This window comes from Chenopodium quinoa, unplaced genomic scaffold (assembly GCF_001683475.1).
Source record: "Chenopodium quinoa cultivar QQ74 unplaced genomic scaffold, ASM168347v1, whole genome shotgun sequence".
Taxonomy (NCBI): domain Eukaryota; kingdom Viridiplantae; phylum Streptophyta; class Magnoliopsida; order Caryophyllales; family Amaranthaceae; genus Chenopodium; species Chenopodium quinoa.
The window spans coordinates 126,750-148,041 of NW_018745323.1; the positions used below are offsets into that span (position 1 = coordinate 126,750).

A 21,292-nucleotide genomic window follows, 5' to 3' on the forward strand; every position below is an offset into this window, starting at 1 on the left:
TGCCATGCCTTCCTTTGGGCTCACCATCGGAAAGTAACCCAACTCCTCCTTAGCTTTTAGCGACGAGAAATAATGTGTAACACCAACCTGTCACGGGACATGAATTTGCAAACCCATTATCAAATTTATTATGATAATGCACGCTTAGTTTTAATGGATCAAAAATGATAAGGCGACGGACATGATTTGTAACTTCACACAAGGATATTGAATAATTGAAACAAAGAAAAAGGTCAATAGGAGACAGATTTGATCTTTTTTGTCAGCATCCTTTTCTCTGCTTGGCAAATGCTTGTTACTTATTGTAGCATAGGAGGGAAAATATAGAGAAAACACTTTATACTCTCCCATTTATTGTTTCTACATTATCAATGCAGCATACTGTGATGTTTTTTGGATAGATGAAACATTGTCTTATAACATAGGACATCCTCTTTCATTACATTTAAATGATGATAGCACCGTTCAAGTAGCAATTTAAAAATGAGGTATAAATTTCTTGAATCATAATATGCATATATAATTCTGACATTTATATCAACTAGTACTTTCACATTATTTTTCCGGATAATTTTAAACAAAATAAGTATATTAAATATAACTCATAGTCAGGGTTTGATCTTGAAATATAAAATCAACAGTTAGAGAGAGTCAAACAAAGTATTAAGTTTAGGAAAACACTCAAAGGCAGCATTAGGAGGGAACGAGTTCGTTCTTTTAATGCTTCAGTCATGATGTGAAGTATTGTGTTTTTCATTCAACCCTATTGTTCTGGTAGAGAAAGTATAATTGTGTTTTTTTTCAGCATGTAGATGAACTTAAGTTTCTCCTTTTACACAATTTTATGGTAATTATGCAGTCATACACAGTGAAAGTCCTATAACTCAACGCCTTACACAGGAATATTCATGTTTTAGTAGTTCGTTTCAAACTCCAACAGCTTATTACCACTTCAAGGTCTAAGGTCTCAGGTTAAGAAATACATGGTTTGGTATCTCCAAGGAAAAGAAGGAAATTAAAGCGTAAGAGAGTAGAATAAAGACCTTGTATACTTCAGCAGGAAGAATCAATGGTTGTGGAATCCATGATTTATTAAGCCATGGGTATAGAACAGTGTAGAGAAACCAAAATATATTTCCAAGCACAAGAGCTGAGGGTACAGTCAATGAGGCCTTTGGTAGATCATAATCCAGGCTCCTCAAGAGAGGACGGATGAACTCAAAAATATTGACTGGACACCCTGCAGAACAAAAGTTAAAATATTATTACTCAATTTCAACCAAGGATAATATAAGCAGTGCTCAGATATAGTATGATTGGCAAGAAAAGGCAGGTTACATTGTAAGCCAATTTGAGAGCAGAGACTTTATCAAGCGAGCCAGAGGTGTTCTACAAAAATGATTGCTTAATTATCAACATCTAGACAAATTATACAAATTACCATCAGAGATGAAGTATGACTGTCCAGCTGCTACTGGGCATCCCTCTCTCCCAGGAATATCATCTAAAAGCCCCATACTTGCCAATAGAAGAGCCAATACAAGATTATCCACATAAACCCAGTCTGATTTAATAGTTGGATCACCAACTTTAAATAGCAGAATACCTAACTTTGCATTATTCACTATCCTTGGGAAGTGTCTGTCTTCACCAGGTCCATAGATAGCAGCAGGACGAATAGCACAGGTGTAAAGATGTTCATTGTTTTTCTCCCTGAATGACAAAGAAGGATAAATTGTGAAGCATAATTGCATTCAGGTCTATTGCCACAAACTTGCCAGCTACTAGCATCAACAAAACATCTATATAAATCCCAGCTAGAAAAAAAGATCACTCTCGGAAAAGCTATGACTAACCAACTCCTAATTTGCTCATTTTCACTTCAGGGCAAGCAATTCATTAAAAATAGTTATAGTTTAGATGTTTATACTACTTGCTTCCTCCAAGAAAGAGTTAATTTTTCTCTCTTCTGTACCAGGATTTGGGGAGGGGAGTGGGGGGAATATAATCTCAAAGGGGCACCAAGAATTGCTTCGAAATGCATTCCAGGAACGGAAAGTCAAAATATACAATCAAGGAACCCTTCAACTTCTCCACTCAAAGACTCCTTCCGAACTTTTGTTTACTTTTTATCTGATATAAAGTAATAGTCTAGTCAATTGTTATCTTTGGATCAAGGGTTATACTCATTGCGCCTAGTAGGGATAGGTGTAAGGCTAAAAGTCACTTTTCAATTGTAAAGTTACTATTGCAAATGTCTAGACAAGGTAGGAAACTTGTCAGAGGTATTGGGGTCAAGGTAACTCGTTTTGAATTTACCAATGATTAAGAGGCAAAATACATAGACTGAACATCAACAACTTTAGGAATGATAGGCAAATTTAGCAAGCCTTTATTGAATCATAAAAACCAACTTATCACTTCATCGTGAAATGCAGCTAAAACTTGGTGACATAATAGTGAAGATTATTAGTGTCTAATATTCTGCATCTTTGTACCTGCAGGGTACAAGTTTCTAACCTGAAAGGGCGGCCATTGTACTTCAGGACCAGCTGTTCAGCAATGGATTTACTGCGTCCATAAGGATCAACATGGTCATCTAGAGGAAGATAAGGTTGAGTTTCATTGCCATTAATGATCTCTTTTCCTCCAAAAACAACATTGCAGGTACTCACATAGACAAGCCTCTTGATGCCAAAATCCATGCATGTATCCAGTATGAGGCAGGTCCCATTTATATTAACCTCGTCAATGCGACCAAATTGAAGCATTTCTTTTCCTGACATGCCATAGGAAGCAACATGGAAAACACAATCTGCCCCTTTTAGAGCCTTCTTGACATCCTTTTGACACGTAATGTCCCCTACGGTTCAAAAAACAATCATTTTTGCAAGGATAGTGTGAAATATCACAAAGCACTATAAAGACTGACAGTTTATTTATTTAAAAAAAAAAAAAAAAAGAGGGGGGGGGGGGTCTTTTAGTAAGACTGGTGCACAATTCCAGGAGTTTTTCTAAACTCTCAATAGAGATTTGGGAAAGTAGTAGGAAAACTGCAGATGATATTGTGCTTAACACTTTGTTTGGATAGCAAATAAGGAAAGGAAGGGGAGGGAAAGAAGGGGAAGGGAATGGGAAGGGAATGGAAAAGAAAGGGAGGGGGAGGTGAGCTCCATTTTCCCTCCAAATCTCTCCAATTTTAGAGAGATTATGCTTATTAAAGAGAGAGGGAAAATGGATCCGTCCCTCTCCTTTCTCTTCCTTCCCTCAATCCTTTACTCAAACAAGAGAGTTTGTCCCCCTCCCTTTCTCTTCCCTTCTTTTCCTTCCATCTCCTTCTATCCAAACAAAGTGTAACTCTTTCTCTCTTGCCCTACATAGTTCACTTAATTTTGTTTCTTTTTCTTATAATTGTCCCATTTCTATGATAGGATGTTTCAATGGACTATGTTAAATGTTTATTAAGTGTTACGTATTATTCCGTAGATAGTATTAACTAATGCTGAAATTACTATAATATGCAGCTATTGATTTAAACACGTTTAGTTTGTACACTAGCAACGATGAGATGGAATCGTTATGAAAGTACTAATAAATATGCAGATGATGATTCTAAATCCAGCATCACAAAAAAAAAAATATACAGATGATGATTCTAAAATGTGCATCACAAAAAAGGTTAATGAACTATTTCCTACTTCCATAATATATTGCCACTAAGGCCTTGTTTTGTTCAACTTATTTTGACTTAATTTAGAAAGCTTAAGTTCATATAAATTCAATCAAAATATAATCATATAAGTTCAAGCAAAATACACTATTAGACAATTACAGACAAAAGAAAATTTTATTTGACATTGAAATTAGATAAATTTAGAGCTTTTAGACCAATAAGTTGATAAAATGGAGCCTAAACAAACTTTCTCTAATTCAAAATATCAATCCATGCACTCCAATTTGTCCATTCAAAATATCAACACAACATTAGTTTTAAGCTACAAATACAATTGCAATTTGCAATAACTAATAAGTTAATAATCTCGGTTCATAAAGCGCAACCTGTTGTATGAATACGAATTCAGAGAGTAATATAATAGCAGATGTATTTAAAGAGCATGATTGAAAAGAATACATTATGAAGGTGCAATTAGCATAGAAGAATCTTAAAATGGATATTAATAAAACTCACTTCATTTCATCCCTTAAACAAGCATATTCTGCTAAGATCCCCAACACCCCAACTCTCTAAAATCCAATACCAAAAATAAAATCAACTGATCACAACAATTTGATCATCATATATAGTTCATCAGATTACAGTATACTAGTAATTCCACAAAACCAAATAATGAATCAAAATTGATGATCATTAACAGAATAACCAAAGTTAAAATTGAAGAGAAGAGTAGAGTAGAATACCGGTGATGGAGACAAAGTTAGGGTGAAGAGACAATTGAGAAAACCACGGAGAATCTGAGCGGATGTCAAGAGATCGAACATGGCGAGCACCTCGTAGGAGAAGTTCGAGACAGAGAGCTGCGCCGACGAACCCTAAACCGCCGGTGACGACCATCGTCTTCCCTTCGATCCCTTCATTCTCGCTCAAATGCATTTCCCTCTCGTCTTATTCTGTACTCTGTACTAGTCGTCTACTTTTTTTTTTTTTGAAAGGCTACTAGTCGTCTACTTAGTTACTGTGTAAGTTATGAAAATATGATATGATGATCCCTCCTATTTTCTCAGAATTTTATGGACATTTGTTTCATTTCGAGTTAATTACTCATTATTCTTAGACCTGTAATCCATTCACCTATTCCCACATTAATTAATTCATCATTTTCTCAACTTGTTGCTTTCACCGTTGTAAATAAGGATCGTGATAACACCGCCCCCATTTTCACGATTGTATCAGGACTTATTGGCAATTGGCTTTTGACGGTTGGATGCTGCTAGTTTCTCGTGGTTGGTCTAACCAGCTGTTTGTATTGGTTTTTAATGTTGGTTCATTGACTATTGATTGTTAATAAATATGTTTGGTAAAATTAGATGTTAGTTGTTTTATATAAAAAATGGTTTTTAAGGGCAGTGATATATATTATTATTTTTGTAATATGCATTGCAAATAATAATATTACAAATTAATAATTAATAGTTGTTAATTATTAACTATTAGTTATTAATGATTAATTATTAATTATTATTAGTTATTAATAGTTAAGTATCATTATTAAAAAAATTAAATTTATTTATTAATAATTGATTACTAATTATTAATAATAAAATTACTAATTATTAAATATTAATTACTAGTTATTAATTACTAATTATTAATTAGTAATTATTAATTAGAAAGGATAGAAAATTAATTTTAATGGTAAAAAGCCAAAAGCCAATACCAAAAAGTTGGTAAGACTAGCTTTTATTTTTGGCGGAAAAGCCGGCTTTTTAGCAAACAAAAATGTCATTTACCAAACACTTCTTTTGACTGTTTGACCAAGATGAAAAGCCAAAAGTCAACCAAAAAGCCAAGCAAAAGCCATTTACCAAACAAGGCCTTAATTTTAGAATGCATGTTAAATTATGTGTCGGCTAGTGTAATTAATGTGTGTATTTCAATCTAATATTTTCTACTACCTTTGGTTTGCATTACTCACAATAAAGAAATATTTTATGTCTCACAAATAATACCCTTTTGTTGCAAGTAATGCGACCTAGAGGTAGTACTTTTAGTTATCTTATACTCTGTGTTATTTAGCTTTTGCATATTTATTGTCGGGGTGAAAAATTGCCGATAAGTGATTGACATTCTACCACTTGGGGTCGGGAGTGTCTTGGGGGTACGTCCAAGGTTATTGATTTTATTAACAAAGACTCACCAACATATAAGTAATCATTATGAAAATTACCAATTAAAGCAGCTAGAGGAAATGAAGGGGTATGGGCCAATAATAAAGTAAACTAAATTGGAGATATTATAAAGTCAACATAAAGTAGCACACTTAAAAAATTGTACTTCCCAAAAAGATAAGCTTAAGCTAAACAATTGTTAGACACCACAATTGGAAAGGATGATCAAGGGTTAAATACATGAAAGATGTATGATAATGTTCTGGGTGAGCTCTGATAACTTGTAACTGAATCGATAAAGGTTTATCGTTTAATTGAGTACCTGTAAAGTCAACGCAGATTAGCTGTCCTTGGGGTTTGTCCAAGGATAACAGCTCCGATAATAAAGTCGGTAACTGGGATGATACGAGTAAGAAAGGTGGTTTAGGAGAGTTTAGATTAAGAAAATTATAACTTAGAAATGAAATATGCTTGGGTATGTTTATAGAAATCCCCAAATGTCCATGTAGCAATTTTTGTCAAGTGGGTGGTGGGTGTCCACGTGGTCGTAAGCAGCTCTCCACGAGGCTGATGAGATAGGTGATATAATACTGGGCCGGTATTGAAGATGATCCATACATCAAAACCCGGGCTTGCTTACTAAATCCATATCAGTATCGGTATTACCCAATACAGCTAAGACTAAATATAACACATTTAACTGAGAAGCATATACAAAAATTGTAAAAAGATAAGTTTAGGCTAGACAGTTGTTAGTCTACATGATAGAAAAATGATTACCTCCATCATTGTCGTTACAATTAGAGAAGAGGATTAGGGGATTCACGGAAGATGTATGCTAAGACTAAACTAATTTAAGCATCTAAGTTAAGGCTTCAGACTATATATGGAAAACTAAACTAGAAATAGCTCTATATGATATGCTTGATGATGATTCTCTGCTTGATAGCGAGGTACATGAATAGATTTATGGTGGCGATCATATATTGTTTTTGACGGCTCGTCATTTTGAATATTGTCAACTAAAAACTAAAGTATACATGCATTGAAATAAAATCTAAAAGCATTTGTTTTTACATATTACTCTGCTAGGTTAAAATTTCGTGCAATGTACGGTTGTTTAATATTTTTGACAATAATATTACAAAATATAAAGTATGTAAAAGATATTAAAAAATATTTCATTTGGGTATAAATGGAATATTATTGTCAAACTGGAAAGAAAATACATAAGATATAAATAGTTTACTTAATGATTTTGCAAAAATAAATAAATAAATAAATAAAAATGAGAGAAGCAAAAAAGGCGGGAAAATTTTTCTATCATGCTACTAGTGGCTCTTCTATCATGCTAGCCTGTGGTACAAACAGTTGCTAATTTAAGGAAATAGCAACTACTAACTCAGTAAAAGTTCTATTTTTCCTTTCAGCCTTACCATTCATTTCTAGAGAATAAGGAGCTGACCTTTCATGTATGATACCATGTGAATTATAAAACTCTACAAAAGCATCAGTATCATACTCAGTTCCACGATCACTACGTAACCTTTTTATTTGCTTGTTGAACTGATTTTCAAACTCTGTCACAAACAACTTAAACATATCAAAAGCATCACTCTTATTTTTCATCAAATAAACACGAGTATAATCAGAACAATCATCAATAAAGGTGATGAAATATCGTTGTCCATTTCTGGTCAACGTTCCATTATATTCACAAATATCAGAATGAATTAAATCTAACGGTTCTGAGTTTCTAATAACAGACTTATGAGGTGTTTTTGTAATCTTAGCCTGATTACAAAAATCACATTTATCAAAGTCATTGAGAGAAATATTAGGAATAAGGCCTAAATTGCTCATATTTTTTATAAGTCTTTTGTTCACATGACAAAGTCTAGCATGCCAAATATTAATAGAAGAAGACAACATATAAGCAGAATCAGAAATTTTATTAATCTCAACATTCAGTTTAAATATGCCATCAGTAGCATATCCTTTTCCTACAAACATTCCATTCTTATTTAAAGTGAATAAATCAGAACCTATGGTTTGTGTAAAACCAGCCTTTTTAAGAAGAAAACCAGAAACTAAATTCTTTCTCATTTCCGGAGTGTGCAGTACATCCTTCAGAATGAGAGTCCTGCCAGAAGTAAACTTCAACTTAACATTACCAATACCAGCAACATTAGTGGAATGGGAATCACCCAACAACACTTTCTTATCATCGGTGTTTTCAGAATATGTTTAAAACATTCAACGATCATAGCAGACATGGCGTGTAGCGCCAGTGTCTACCCACCACCCTTCTGATCCACCAATAAGGTTGATCTCAGTAATCATAGCCACGAGTGGCTCTTCTATCATGCTAGCCCGTGGTACAGGGTTAGGCATGTTCCTGCACTTTCGTGCCATATGGCCTGGTTTTCCACACCTATAGCATAGAAATTGACCAGTACCATTCTTAGGGGGTTGAATCTGTTGCTTTCCATTGTTCTTTTGAATATTCGATTTATTTTTGTTGAAGTTATTCTTCCGGTTCTGAGGCTTGAAGTTCTTACCAGCAGGCTTGAGAACTGTAGCAGATCGCTTAGGAGCATTGTTTGCAGTGAGCTGTAAGACTTCTTCTTTCTGGTCCTATTTTCTGGATTCTTCCTCTATACGGAGCTGAGTGATCAAACTCTCTAAGGAAAATTCCTTAGTCTTGTGAATATAATTTTTGCACATGAAATCAGTTTCATTCCAGGTTTCGATTTCACTATTCCAATACACTAGGTCATCTTGTTCAGCATTATCAGGAATAACAGGCTTAGGGACAGTCAAGGCAGAATGCACTTTCTTAACAGTGAGGGAAAATTGCATTTTTTGTTTCCACCTTTTAAAATGAGCACCTTCAAAACGGAAGGGCTTGTTAAGGTCATTGGACATAGTCATATCGTCGGTAGACATAGTAATACGAAAGGCAGAAAAGCTTGTTCTAAAATTGTTGTAAACCGAACTGCTGTAAGCAATAAAACAGAACAATGTTACCGGAATAAGACTGAGTCGCGGACTATGTCGCTCTCTTTAGAACATTCACGGTACTGCCTTTAATGTGTGCAAGCAGCTCGTACAATAACCGGATGCTCCCCAGGATAAAACAGTCTCTCGTAACAAAAAGATATACCGATGGATTTGCATAGAGCCACCGGACAACGAAACACCAAAACTAGGAACAATGTTCGAATAATTTCAGAAAGAGTTTGTGGAAATTATTTTTGAAAAATGTAAACTGTAAAACGTTTTGTGAATTCTGAAAAATAGTTTTTGATTTTTTTGTGTGTAGAAATTCAGTGAGGGAGAGCAGCTATTTATATTGGATGGAAGATGAACCTGGACGGTTTTAACCAAGTAATTAACGGGCTTAATTAAGGGCTGAAATCACGTTAAATAACCGTTGCCAAACAGTAAAAAAAACGGACAGATTTTGAAGGCTGTAACAGCTAAATATTTATTAATGAAATCAGTTACAAAATCAAGGAATTAATCCTTGTTCAAAAAATATAAATTTGTTTAAGAAATCCAACCCGGCCCGGCCCGATTCGGCGCGTGTGTGTGTTAGATTGGTTTGGTAGGTAAGTCCTTCCTCTCCACAAAATGTGGGTAGCCCAAGGGCCACACCCCTTTAGGTGACATACACCTATATAAACCAAGCAAGAGTTTCATTTTCCACCAATGTGGGACTTTACCATTTTCACAAATTCACACTTAAAACCACTTTGTTCCAACATATTGTTTGCAATCTTATTATTTAATTATCACTGGTAACTAGATTTCTTTTCATATAAACTTGAGTTAAGGTCACAAGCGTCTCTTAGTTGGGGAAGGCAGCAATTTCCTTTGGCGGGTTTTTTAAGGTCAAACTTAATTTTTGTCTTTGTCTCTCCCCCCTTTCCTCCAAACTTTTCGATCTAAGATCCACCACTAGATGAAGGGGCGCCTGGTATAAGTCATACAAAAAATAAGTAGATTCAGCTAGAGATACAATGTATAGGTCAGATGCAATGGTAAAAAGAGTGAGGAAGTGTTCCACTGCAACTCTGCAAGTAGGAGTGTTCAAAGACCGATCCAAACTAAATTGAATTAGATTAAACCGAAGAAAACCGATTCAAGACCGAGTCAAGAAATAAAAAAAATTTCGGTATCTAGTTTGGTTTGATTCAAAAGCCTTTAGAAATCGGTCTTGGATTGGACTTAAATTTTGCTTAAAATTATGAAAACAAAGCCATAAGAGTGCTTTTTTTTATACTCGTATATGTTTTTATGGTTTCAAATATTTCGGATTGACCCGATCCAAAAATCTAATAACCCCAAATTTTTTTCAAATTCAAAATTTCGGATTGAACTAAAATACTGATTGTATCTTTTACCCAGTATAATTTAAAATTTCGGACCGAATCGGATCGGTTTGATACCTCCTCCGTATCTGAAATGGAACAGCCCAATCAGTAAAAATCAATTCTGTAAATTCAATTTTCCACCAATTTCTCTTTCTCCTTTGAGCCTTTTCCACCAATTTTCCACCAATTTCGGTATCTACACCAATTTTCCACCAATACGGAGTAAAAAAAAGTGTTAACCACTTTCCGTAACATTAATTTTCCACCAATTTCTCTTTCTCCTTTGAGCCTTTTCACTTCTACGCTGCACTCCTTTCTCTCTCCTTCATTGTAGTGCAGCGTACTCTGAATTCTCCATTGAAGCGCCTTCTGAGCTTTCTCTCCTCCATTAAACCACCTTCTCAGGTAAATATCTCTTCTATTCTTTTCATTTTCGTTAATTCCAAAAATTAATTTCACAATTTAGTGCACAAACCCATTCCCAAGGTACTATGGCTTTTAAAGGTAGTAAGATTGTGAAATGTAGGGTTTATCGTTGATTTAATTGCCAGTATTATGAAATTAGGGTTCTTCTATGGTCTATTATTGAAGTTTTTGTTGTAATTACCGAAGTTGTGAAAGATTATAACGAGCAATTTTATTACTGGAATTTTGCTTTTGATATTCATAAAATGGCAGAATTCAATGTGATTTTTGGAGACTAATTTGATAATTGAGTCAAATTGGTTTCTAATGCGTTGCAGAACCCTTTTATGTTGGAATAGAACTGTAAAAATGGACCTTTTGTATGTTTATTTTGTTTTGCTCATTGTTGAGAATGTGGAAGGAAGGTTCTATTTTACAGGTTTTGGTGATGATATGTATTTGTGGCGTGGATTTAATCTTAGATCAACTTGTTGAATTTGTTATTTGTAAAATTTATGTCAAAGGGTTTTATGCTAGTGAGAATTTCGTTAGCAAGGTAGGAGTTGTATTGTGAGCCCTAAAAAGAACGATACTAGCTTTTGAAGCTTGTATTAATATGCATTAAATTTTTCTCGCATTTTGCATTTTGGACCGACAGTTTTGAATGACGGTTCATGTCAGCCTACCTCAAATCCTTTTGAGATCAAGGCTTTGTTGTTGTTGTAATTTGGATTGTCTATAGGCAAGACTATGTCCTAATTCTAAACAATATTTCCATCTTATAAGATGGCATGTTGCTACTTTACTAGTTTGTAAGATGTGCTTATTTTTATAAATAATAATACAAACAAGCTGCTTTTTCATTAAAAGCACCCCCAAAAAATGGCATCCTAATCTAATTCAAATACATACTTGATATTCCTCTCTATTAACTTCAATGATTACGTTTCTATAAATTGAGAGACTTAAGCGTAGGCCAACAATTAGTTTAGAGAAAATGTGGGTTATATTGCATTATTGCCCAACATTTATTAAATTATGTGTAATTAGGGTTTTTAAAACTTAGCTTCTCATTATTGAATGGTAGTGCAATGAGGATTATATACACAGGCACACAGCTAATGTGTTTGCTTAGGTCTTCTTGAAGTGTTGACAGATTGATTGAGATGAGGGGTTTTAATTCAACTTTTATATGTGAATCTTTTGGAGAAAAGCCATGCAGAAACTTGTTTCATTAGCATTTTGAGTTTTGATGATGTATAGCCTTTTTTGTTTTTCAAGCGTGTTTTGTTCAATATGTGTTAGCAAAAGATTTAGTCATGTGATCATGGTAAATTCCATTTTTTTTTGTCACTCATTAGATCACAATGCCTGTGTTCATATTTGGTTGATTATTGACATACTGTTGTGGGGTTTTACTGTAAGCATCATATGCGCGATTCCTTTCAATTTTATCTCATTTGACCATAGTATTCACAATACCTATGTTCACATAAATTGCACCTAAAACTTGTTTAAGAAAAAATTTAGCTATTGAATAGGTTCATTTCAAGAACTTGAGGGGAATAAATGCATGGCTGGCTTCAAACCTGTAATCATAGCAACTGCAGGACCCAACCCAAAAAAGGGGCCTCCAATCATAGGTTTGATACTAATTGTTGCAGCAAGAAAACAAGTACTCAGAGTTGACTTAATGATATGCATGCAAATGCCAGTTAAACTGATTATTAAGGGTGTGAGTTCGAATATGTAGGAGGTGCTTTGAAAGGATCCAACCACTATGCTTACTTCGTAGTTATGCTTCTTGTCTCCAAATGCCATTGCCATCCTTTACCTCATTTATGTTTCTATTATGTGCATCGTATTTTTCTTCCCTATCTAATTCCCAAACTATTTAATTTTTTGGTATATTTGAGATGTATTTTATCTTAAAAAAAAATTATTTATTAGTATTGCTTCAATTATGAATCAAGTGCCCAATTTCATATTTATCTCACAGGGCTCCCATTATAGTAAAGACACCCTTGGTTTAATGAGGTCGCTCCTTTGAGAGAGTTTGGTTTTTGTTGGTTTGAAGATCTTTAGCTCTAGACCTAATAGCTGTGAGCTTTGTGCACCAAGGTTGGTTTAGTGTTGGTGAATTAATGGCTAAGCAGTCATCTATGATAAACATTTCTCAGGATGCTAGGTTATGGAGAATTGATTGAGATTGACATAATGACATACATGTGGAGTCAAGATGTTCTCTCTAGACTTTTCATGCTATAAACTCTATCTCCTGAATTTCTAGTTTGTAAACTAATATTTGCCGAGATCTTTTCCAACAATCAATCTAAGACATATGTTCCTCACTTGCTACCTCTTGGAAGAACAATTACTCTCCTGAATATGCGTGTAAATTTTGTCTATTGATGAATATGCATTTTTATCATTCGTCTTTTGGCCCAGAACATTGAGTGTCTTGACAACTGCTTATTAGAAAGACAAAGGGGGACAATTGGGAGAGTGGGGAGGTCATGAGGAAACAGTTTACAGGTGCTTATTTGCTTTATATCATACTTTGCTTTGTGTATACAACTACGTACACCATGCTTAAAAATTTTAAAGTAATGATTTAACTATATGTTAACCCTGTTTAGTTTAAGATCCTTGCTTCTTGACATGTGAAGGATGTTTTTAATTTTGTCTTTTTTCAGTCACAAGCTTTGTTTCAAGTGTAGTTTAACTTTTTGTTAACCCTGTTTGATTTAAGATCCTTGCTTCTTGACATGTGAATGCTGTTTTAAATTTGTCTTCTTTCAGTCTCCAACTTTGTTTCAAGTGTAGTTAACTGACTAGTTATCATTGATAAAATTCAATTTGGGATTGATGGTTTGATATTGCTTGGTTACACTTCGCAGGTGTAAATTTAGTATAAATTCATAGCTACCAAAGTTGGCGGAGTTGATATGGGAGAGAATCCTACACTTCAATCCAAGACAGACACAACCCAAGTTGTTCTAACTGGAACAGCTCGAGATGGAACAGCTGGACCTCCTATTGGTCATGTTGACATTGGAATAAGTGAATCAGCTTACTTGTTTCGAGTTGCACTTCCTGGTGTTAGAAAGGACAATTGTAAGTCTCTCCTTTACCTTTGTTCACTCTTATAACTTTTGGCTTCCTTTTTGGAGAAGGTGAAGGAGGTGTTGAGCTGGCAGTTAGATTACAATGGCTTGGCATTGTGGTCAAGTACCCAAGTTCTTTATGTATAATCTGAAATGTGCGGACCTAAATTTCTGAACCTGACCCATATAAATTTATGATCAGAATCTGAATTTGACTTGTCACATGGTTGGTGATCTGATCAAAACCCATTAAGTTGAGGAATGACGAACCTGCTGACATAGCTAACAAATTTATCTTTTTGCATTGGTAACTGTTGTGCATTAGTCATTTCAAAACTTTGAAAAAAAAAAAAAAACCCGATTGGGTTAAATCATATAGTAGTCGTGATATTGAAAGCCCGCTTGTGCTGTACTGTTGTGCAGGTGACTTGAGCTGTGAGATTGAACGTGATGGGAAGGTTCATCTTCAAGGAAACATAACAGGGGGAGAACTAGCTAAAAAGAATCCTAAAACTGTGTACCACCTGAGCTTGTCACAGTTGAGCCCACCTGGACCATTCTCCATCTCTTTCAAGTTGCCTGGTCCTGTTGACCCAAGGTTATTCTCACCCACTTTTAGGTCAGATGGTATCCTGGAGGGAGTTGTGATGAAATACAAGGCACCTGGTGTACCCCCATGTGGTAATCAGTTTGATCCTGCAATTCCTGCGTGAGCTGAACCGCTTCTCAATTCTGTGTAGTAGCTGCTGAATGTGCATGTAAAGGTATGTATTCTGTTAGTTTAACGGATTAGCACAGTCCAACTAGTCAATGGATTAGCTGGATACTAGTTGATAGTGTTGCTAAATGATGTGACAAACTTGCGCTGGTCTTGGCTATTTGACTCTTAATTGTATTGGACACCACTCATGACCTGGTGGGCCTTGGCTAAACTATTGCAGTTGATTTTCTGCTTGGAGCTAATTATAGATGTTTGGCTATGGTTTATGGATTGGTATTAGTATTAGTGATATAATGTGATCAAATTTCATATTGTTTCCTTCTCGTGCCTTTTGTGTCAGTTACATGAAAAATGTTGTTTATTTCGGTATGATGTAGTGGATTCCAATTTGATTCTTGACAATATGTTTGGATGAGGAATTTGGAGGGTAAGCAAGAGAGGCAACTATTTTTCCTTTCTTGCATATAAAATCGGGAAAGGGAAGGGTTTGGGCATCCATTTTCCTTACCCTTTTAATGTACTAAATCCTTTTGGTGTGAGGAAGAATAGTAAGGAAATATGCAAGCCTTTTTTCCCTGCTTGCCTCTCCTCTCCTTTCATATATCTGCTTACTAATTGCTAAAACACAACTAAGCAAGCAGACAAATTGATCCACATGTGAAGTGGGTTCCCCCTGACTACACGGCCTTCAGCTATCGTGGATTTGATGAACAGGTTAGAGACTTTTCTGCACCTCTCCCTTTCCATATGTTGTATCTTGGGAAGAGCCTATAACTTATCAAGCCTACCTTTGATTCGTATTATTGTATTAGGATACTAACAAATCGCCTGAAACGGTGGTTAATTTCATGACGTATTATGAGAGATGATATTCACAATTTTAAGTTGCCAAATATTCTTCCATTATTTTTTACGTAGATGATATTCCCTTGGTTTTCAATAATGTAACTCGAGGAAAGCCATGAAATTTGAGAATACAATCCAATCTACGTAAAACATAATGGAAGAATGTCAACAATATAATGGTGCGCTCGAGATCATCGAGGGCGGTGATACGAGACCTACGCTTGTGCAAGAACGGGTGTATGTGGAAAGGTGACTTTTGTAACAAACATACACCGAGATACCAATTTCACTCCTATACGTGCCGCATAAGATGCTCCCAATAGCATGAATTTTTTTGGTAGAATGTAAGAATTTATTTTCTTATTCTATATATATTTATAATGTATTATCGTGGTGGATTATTTCTGTCGTTCAATAGAAATTTTAGGTCTGTGCAGAAGAGGGGCAATAATTTTACCAAAATGAATAGAAAGATGATCATTTACCTAAAATGTTCATTGCCCACATATAATAATTTTAAATCTTTTAGAGAAGTTCAGTAGTAATACTCATTTTCCATGAATTAGGGGTGTGCCGGATTGATACTAGAATTCATTTTCCATGTTCTGGGCTTGCTTTTGACGATTTTTTGAAGACTCAAAGCAACTTCCTCTACCAATTACTCCGCATATGCTTTTCCTAGCAGTCATGTACGTGAGACGACGGTAGACTGCCTTACACCCTTACTGGAGTAGCATAGCGCCACCAGCTTCGATTTAGCTGATTAGAAATTGAGCTCAGGGAGAACTTGAAAAATACATTAGTATTTACCCTACACCAAAAGTTGAGTGTGAAGTATAAAGTATTACTTTTATCCTTACAAAAAACGTTGGAAGAAGTCATCCTTCGTAATAGAAAAGTCACCTTAGTTTCACGTAATCATTGAGGGTTTGCTACAAACTAGAGTCGATTTCAACTTTTGCTTTCTTGAGAAAAATCTCGATTGTATTGTTGACAACACAATTGGCCCTAGCTATATGATAAATTGATCACATTAGAGAAATATAAGCCTTTTAATTCTCTTAAGAAATTAAAAAGGAGTACTTACATAATACTATGGTTAAAAAGAAAAATCAAACCCATTTGAAATAAGAGTCAACCATTGCAGTAGGACATCTCCTACTGTCCATTGCAGGAGAAAGAGAGAGGACTAACAACCAACCAAACAAGTCAAAGTCTACCCTCAAATCCTTTGAAAAATCTTGATTATATATTAATCACATGTTTAACATTACATTAAGAAAACTTCATTGTCTATCTGTCATCTTCATCACTCAATTTAGCAGAGAGCACCTTCCAAATTAATTTAATTTTTCTTGCTTTCTTTTAGCTCTTCTCCATAATTTTTTGATCACCAAATCATATATATTTTGAACTATAATATAGTTTTAAGATAGAACTACAAAATTAAAGCATGGGGCTGAAAGTTTTATCAGCTTTAGACACAGCTAAGACACAATATTACCACTTTAAGGCCATTATTATAGCTGGGATGGGCCTTTTCTCTGATGCCTATGATCTTTTTTGCATTCCTCCTGTTACCATCCTCCTTGGCCACGTCTACTACCACGATCAGACACCGAAGTTTCACATCCCGGCTGCTGTCATATCCGCCATGGTAGCTGTCGCTCTCCTTGGGACTGCCCTTGGCCAGCTTGTATTTGGTATCCTTGGGGACCGGATTGGCCGTAGAAAAGTCTACGGCTTGGCTCTAGCCCTCATGGTTTTATCTTCCTTTGGGTGTGGTTTCTCTATTTGTAAATCTAAGACGTGCGTCCTCCTTAGCTTAGCCTTCTTCAGGTTCCTCCTTGGAGTAGGAATTGGTGGGGATTATCCTCTTTCTGCTACCATCATGTCTGAGTTTGCTAACAAGAAGACTCGTGGAGCGTTTATTGCGGCTGTGTTCTCCATGCAGGGGTTTGGGATATTGTTTAGCTCCATGGTGATAATGACTGTCTGTGCTATCTTTATCCAGGCCACTAACGCCTCGAAAGATCATAAGTCGCATGCTTTGGCGGTTGATTTAGCATGGCGGATCATACTTATGCTTTGGTGCCATCCCTGCTGCCATAACTTTCTATTGGCGTATGATGATGCCTGAAACCGCCAGGTATCCACCTCTAATCAACTTATATCTAATCTAATCTGATCTGATTATTCATTTATGTGGATAACTATTAACATGTCAAGTTTCACAACTGTGAAACTCTGTTCAACTCCTCTTTATCTTCACAAGCACACTATGAGATTCTGCATAATCAACATATATATAGACATCAATCTTTTTAATTGAAACATATGCAAAAAATTCCCATTAGATTGCCGAGTCTAGCATAGATCTTGCTCAAGCCAACAGTTGGCTCATTGAGTAGCTGTTTTGCTGATATATGATTTCTTGGGAAGAAAAAATGTATGTGCAGTTGTTTGATTGGCAATGATAGAGTGAATGTGAGCTTCTATTTACTATCGAATGGAGGAAGTTGCTTACCTAATTTTTTAAGTGGCTGAATATCCCGGTATCCCGTACCTCTGTATGATAGTAGTAGCTTAAATATTAAGGCAAAATACTATGCAAAAAAGACTTCACCTCTTAATTGAGAAACGTATGCTATTATGAATTAGGTACACAGCCTTGGTGAAGCACAATGTGGTACAAGCAGCAAAGGACATGGAGAAGGTCCTGGATGTCCAAATGAACCAAATAGTAGATGAGGCTACACCCCCTCCCTCCTCATCCTCCAACCTCCCTCCACTTATTCGTTTTTCTCGAAGCAATTTCTTCACCTTCACGGCCACCATCTCTTCTCCTGTGCTGCCACATGGTTCCTACTAGACATAGTCTTCTACAGCAGCACCCTCGTCCAGTCTTGCATATACAAGTCCATCCTTCCAAAGGACGAAATCAAGAAAAATAATGCTTTTCAAGACGCATACAATGTAGCCAGGCTTCAGGCGATCATAACAGTATGTTCGGTGATCCCTGGATACTGGGCTACTGTCTTTTTTATTGATCGAATTGGGAGAAGGATGATCCAAATGATGGGTTTCACTCTTATTGCTATTTTCTTATTTGCCATCGGAGTGCCTTATATTGTTCTTTTTAATGGTGATAAAAATAGGTTTCATGTTCCTCTATGGCTTTGTATTCTTCTTCTCCAACTTCGGCCCAAATACCACCACTTTCATTGTTCCTGCTGAGCTTTTTCCTGCAAGGTTTCGGGCAACATGCCATGGGTTCTCTGGGGCTGCAGGAAAAGTGGGTGCGATTATTGGCTCAGTTGCGTTTTTGTGGGTTGAAGATAAGGAGAAAGACTACAAATGCACCGGAAAGACTGGTCGTTACTTGATCGTTATGGTGTGATTTCTCTTATTGGAGCTGTAGTGACTTATTTCTTCACTCCTGAGACTAAAGGAAGGTCATTGGAAGAGAACGAAATAGAAAATAGCTTGAATGAGATCAACGAAGCCAATGAATTGGTTAGGCCTCGCGATGAGTCTGGTGCTCAAATACACGCTCCTGACCAAGTTCTACTTCCTGCTTAATTATTGATTCGAGTCTAGTAGTGCTTTTATATTATTTTTAGATAGGAAATATGAATAATCAAGAGAACTGTTACAATTCATGTTATTCATAATATATATATTTAGCGATTTGGTGATGATTTCTCATTTTGATGCATAAGTCCCATTGAATACAACCAATGGACGAATTAGAACTGGATGGATATGCAATGATGATGATACAACAGCAAAGTATAGATATGTTTCATTGTTTTCGCCTTTGTATCTCTTGTCTAATCTTATTGACCCTTATTTGAACTTATTTGCTCTTATATTAGCTTAGTTTTAAGATGGAAAGGTTATTGAAAGGGAAGTAGGGCGCCAAATATAAATAAATGCTTGTTTTTCTTATTAAGTAATTAAACTTGAATTACAAAGAAATTACAATGTATGTCAAATGAAATTTAAACGAAACAAGTAGCATGAAATACACAAGACGATTGATTAGTCATAGATATAGTTTCCTGTAATTGGCAGGAAAACTACCAGAAACTGATGAGTTATAGTTAATCAATTGATCACTTGCTTTTAGTAGGATAAGAAGCCATCTTGTTGATACCACAAGTACCTTCTGGCTTCCCGGTATTCCTCTTCATCCTGATGAATCCCTTCTCTCCCCATTTGCTTCCCAAGAGTTCTTCACTATGATGTAGTCCATGCCCTTGGCTGATCCATACCCGACAGCTGCAACTCCGTGATCCAAGGCAGTTCCACAGTGTCCATCAAAAACACCCTATAGATTATTAAAAAAAAAGGGTCAGACAATATTATGCTAACAAGTTATTGCTAGAAATTTAACTTGATTTGATTAGTTACCCCGCTGTAGAACTGGAAGTCTCTGCCAGAGGCCTCGATAGCTACACTGATAGGCTGATGGGCCAGTGCTTTGACAAGACTTGCATCGTCGTTGGCTGGTACATCATGGTAGCCATCAATGGTGACCACTTCATTGACATCCTGATAACCAATTATTCAAACATGTATATGGTCATTTTAGGAGATCATTTTGATGCAGAGGACCAAAAACAATCACCATAAAGTCCTATTCAACCATGTAGTATTCCGAGGTTATCAGACTTGTATATGATAGGGACTTTGTTTAACTGATAGTAACATTCAAGATAGCTTCAAGGAAAATAACAAATTTGACCATTGCAACTTCTAATAAAATATCATCATAAAAAAAACTTAGCACATATTAGGTGTTATTGTGAGTTTAATTGATTGATTTTGAAATTTTGTGAGGTTATATGATATAGCTTGTACGTACAATAAACTTGAACATTTTTACTCCTAAATTTTCTTGTTATTTGAGGGTGCAATATTGTATACAACTATTATAAATACCTTCTTGTTATCACAAGTGCCTTCCTCCATAAGGTAAGGGTAGTCATCTTCTTTGTGAAGTCCATTGTTACCCATGATGTATTGGAAAGCATAGTCCATAAGACCTCCATTGCATCCGTTGTTGTAAGTGTTGTCACAATCGATCAATTCTTGCTCCGAAAGTGAAGTCAAGTTCCCTGTCACTATCTGGTTGATTCCTTCTACTGCAGCCACTGTCGAAAATGCCCAGCAACTACCTGTAGTAACAAGTTATTTTCCTCAGTGACCAAACACATAACAGTATGGTATTTCTGTTGTATCATAAACAACTAAATAAGATGACTTAAAGAAGGAAATACCCACCACAATTGCCTTGGTTTTTGACAGGAGTAACAGCACCCTTCTTTCTCCAGTCAACAGACTTGGGCAGGCCTCGAATTGGACATCTTTGTAGCTGAATCCAGAGGCCTTGCCACTCTTGGGCAGGTCGGCGTTAAGGCCCAAATACTTCTTCTTGAAACTCTTCATGGTCATGTCAGCGAAACTCGTTTAGGCCCAACCAGTAGTTCTTAACCTTCTTGTTAGTCTCATCAATGTGCTCCAAGTTGTCCCTAAACACCTCAAACCTATGCAACTTCTCTTCAATGCTGTGGTAAATCTTGCCATGTCTCTCAATCCATGACTCAAACAGCCTGATTAGCTTATCTATACACGATAAATCGTGGATCCATATCCCACAATAGAGAAATGGTGATCGTCGTGAAGAAGATCATTACTAGCAATGGCACACCTGGAGCTAACAACGTGATTGATAGCAAGATGAGAAGAAATTTAGAGGAAGCGGCGAAAGCCATTTTTGTAGACTCAACAAGCTGCAGGAAGTGTATGTATTGTGAGAAATGAGGATAAGAAGTCGGAGGATTCGGGGCTGATTTATATAGCTTGCTAATTAGTAGGTGTAATTTGTATAATACACGAAAAAAACACAATTTAATAGTAATATTAAAGGTTATTCTAGTGAGATAATATTACTTTCAAGTAAAGTTGGAGATTTGGATCAG

At 35.8% G+C, this 21,292-nt stretch overlaps 2 protein-coding genes and 2 pseudogenes across 2 annotated transcripts in view; 2 read left to right on the plus strand and 2 right to left on the minus strand.

The window, feature by feature from the left end:
* Positions 1-4,831, minus strand: part of LOC110712461 (short-chain dehydrogenase/reductase family 42E member 1-like) — a 7,730-nt gene extending 2,899 nt beyond the window's left edge. The window contains exons 1-5 of the mRNA XM_021890929.1: positions 4,420-4,831; positions 2,521-2,863; positions 1,442-1,713; positions 1,044-1,240; positions 4-87 (exon numbers count right to left, since the gene is read on the minus strand). Of these exons, the coding sequence (XP_021746621.1) occupies positions 4-87; positions 1,044-1,240; positions 1,442-1,713; positions 2,521-2,863; positions 4,420-4,612 (1,089 nt within the window). The 5' untranslated portion in view covers positions 4,613-4,831. The remainder of the gene's footprint in view (positions 1-3; positions 88-1,043; positions 1,241-1,441; positions 1,714-2,520; positions 2,864-4,419) is intronic.
* A 5,541-nt stretch (positions 4,832-10,372) lies between these two features.
* On the plus strand, positions 10,373-14,738 carry LOC110712543 (increased DNA methylation 3-like). The gene is made up of 3 exons (XM_021891012.1): positions 10,373-10,631; positions 13,532-13,748; positions 14,162-14,738. The coding sequence occupies exons 2-3, from the start codon at positions 13,580-13,582 to the stop codon at positions 14,449-14,451; spliced, it is 459 nt and encodes a 152-aa protein (XP_021746704.1). The 5' UTR covers positions 10,373-10,631; positions 13,532-13,579; the 3' UTR covers positions 14,452-14,738.
* Positions 14,739-16,602: 1,864 nt separating this feature from the next.
* LOC110712557 lies at positions 16,603-19,006 on the plus strand (annotated as a pseudogene).
* Positions 19,007-19,231: 225 nt separating this feature from the next.
* LOC110712462 lies at positions 19,232-21,062 on the minus strand (annotated as a pseudogene).
* Between the last annotated feature and the right edge of the window lie 230 nt (positions 21,063-21,292).

What these genes read in the sequence shown, in the direction of transcription:
- LOC110712543 (XM_021891012.1), top strand. Translation starts at nt 13,580, where the DNA reads ATGGGAGAGAATCCTACACTTCAATCCAAGACAGACACAACCCAAGTT. An exon ending in TGGTGTTAGAAAGGACAATT is followed by an intron (nt 13,749 to 14,161) that starts GTAAGTCTCTCC and finishes ACTGTTGTGCAG; the next exon opens with GTGACTTGAGCTGTGAGATT.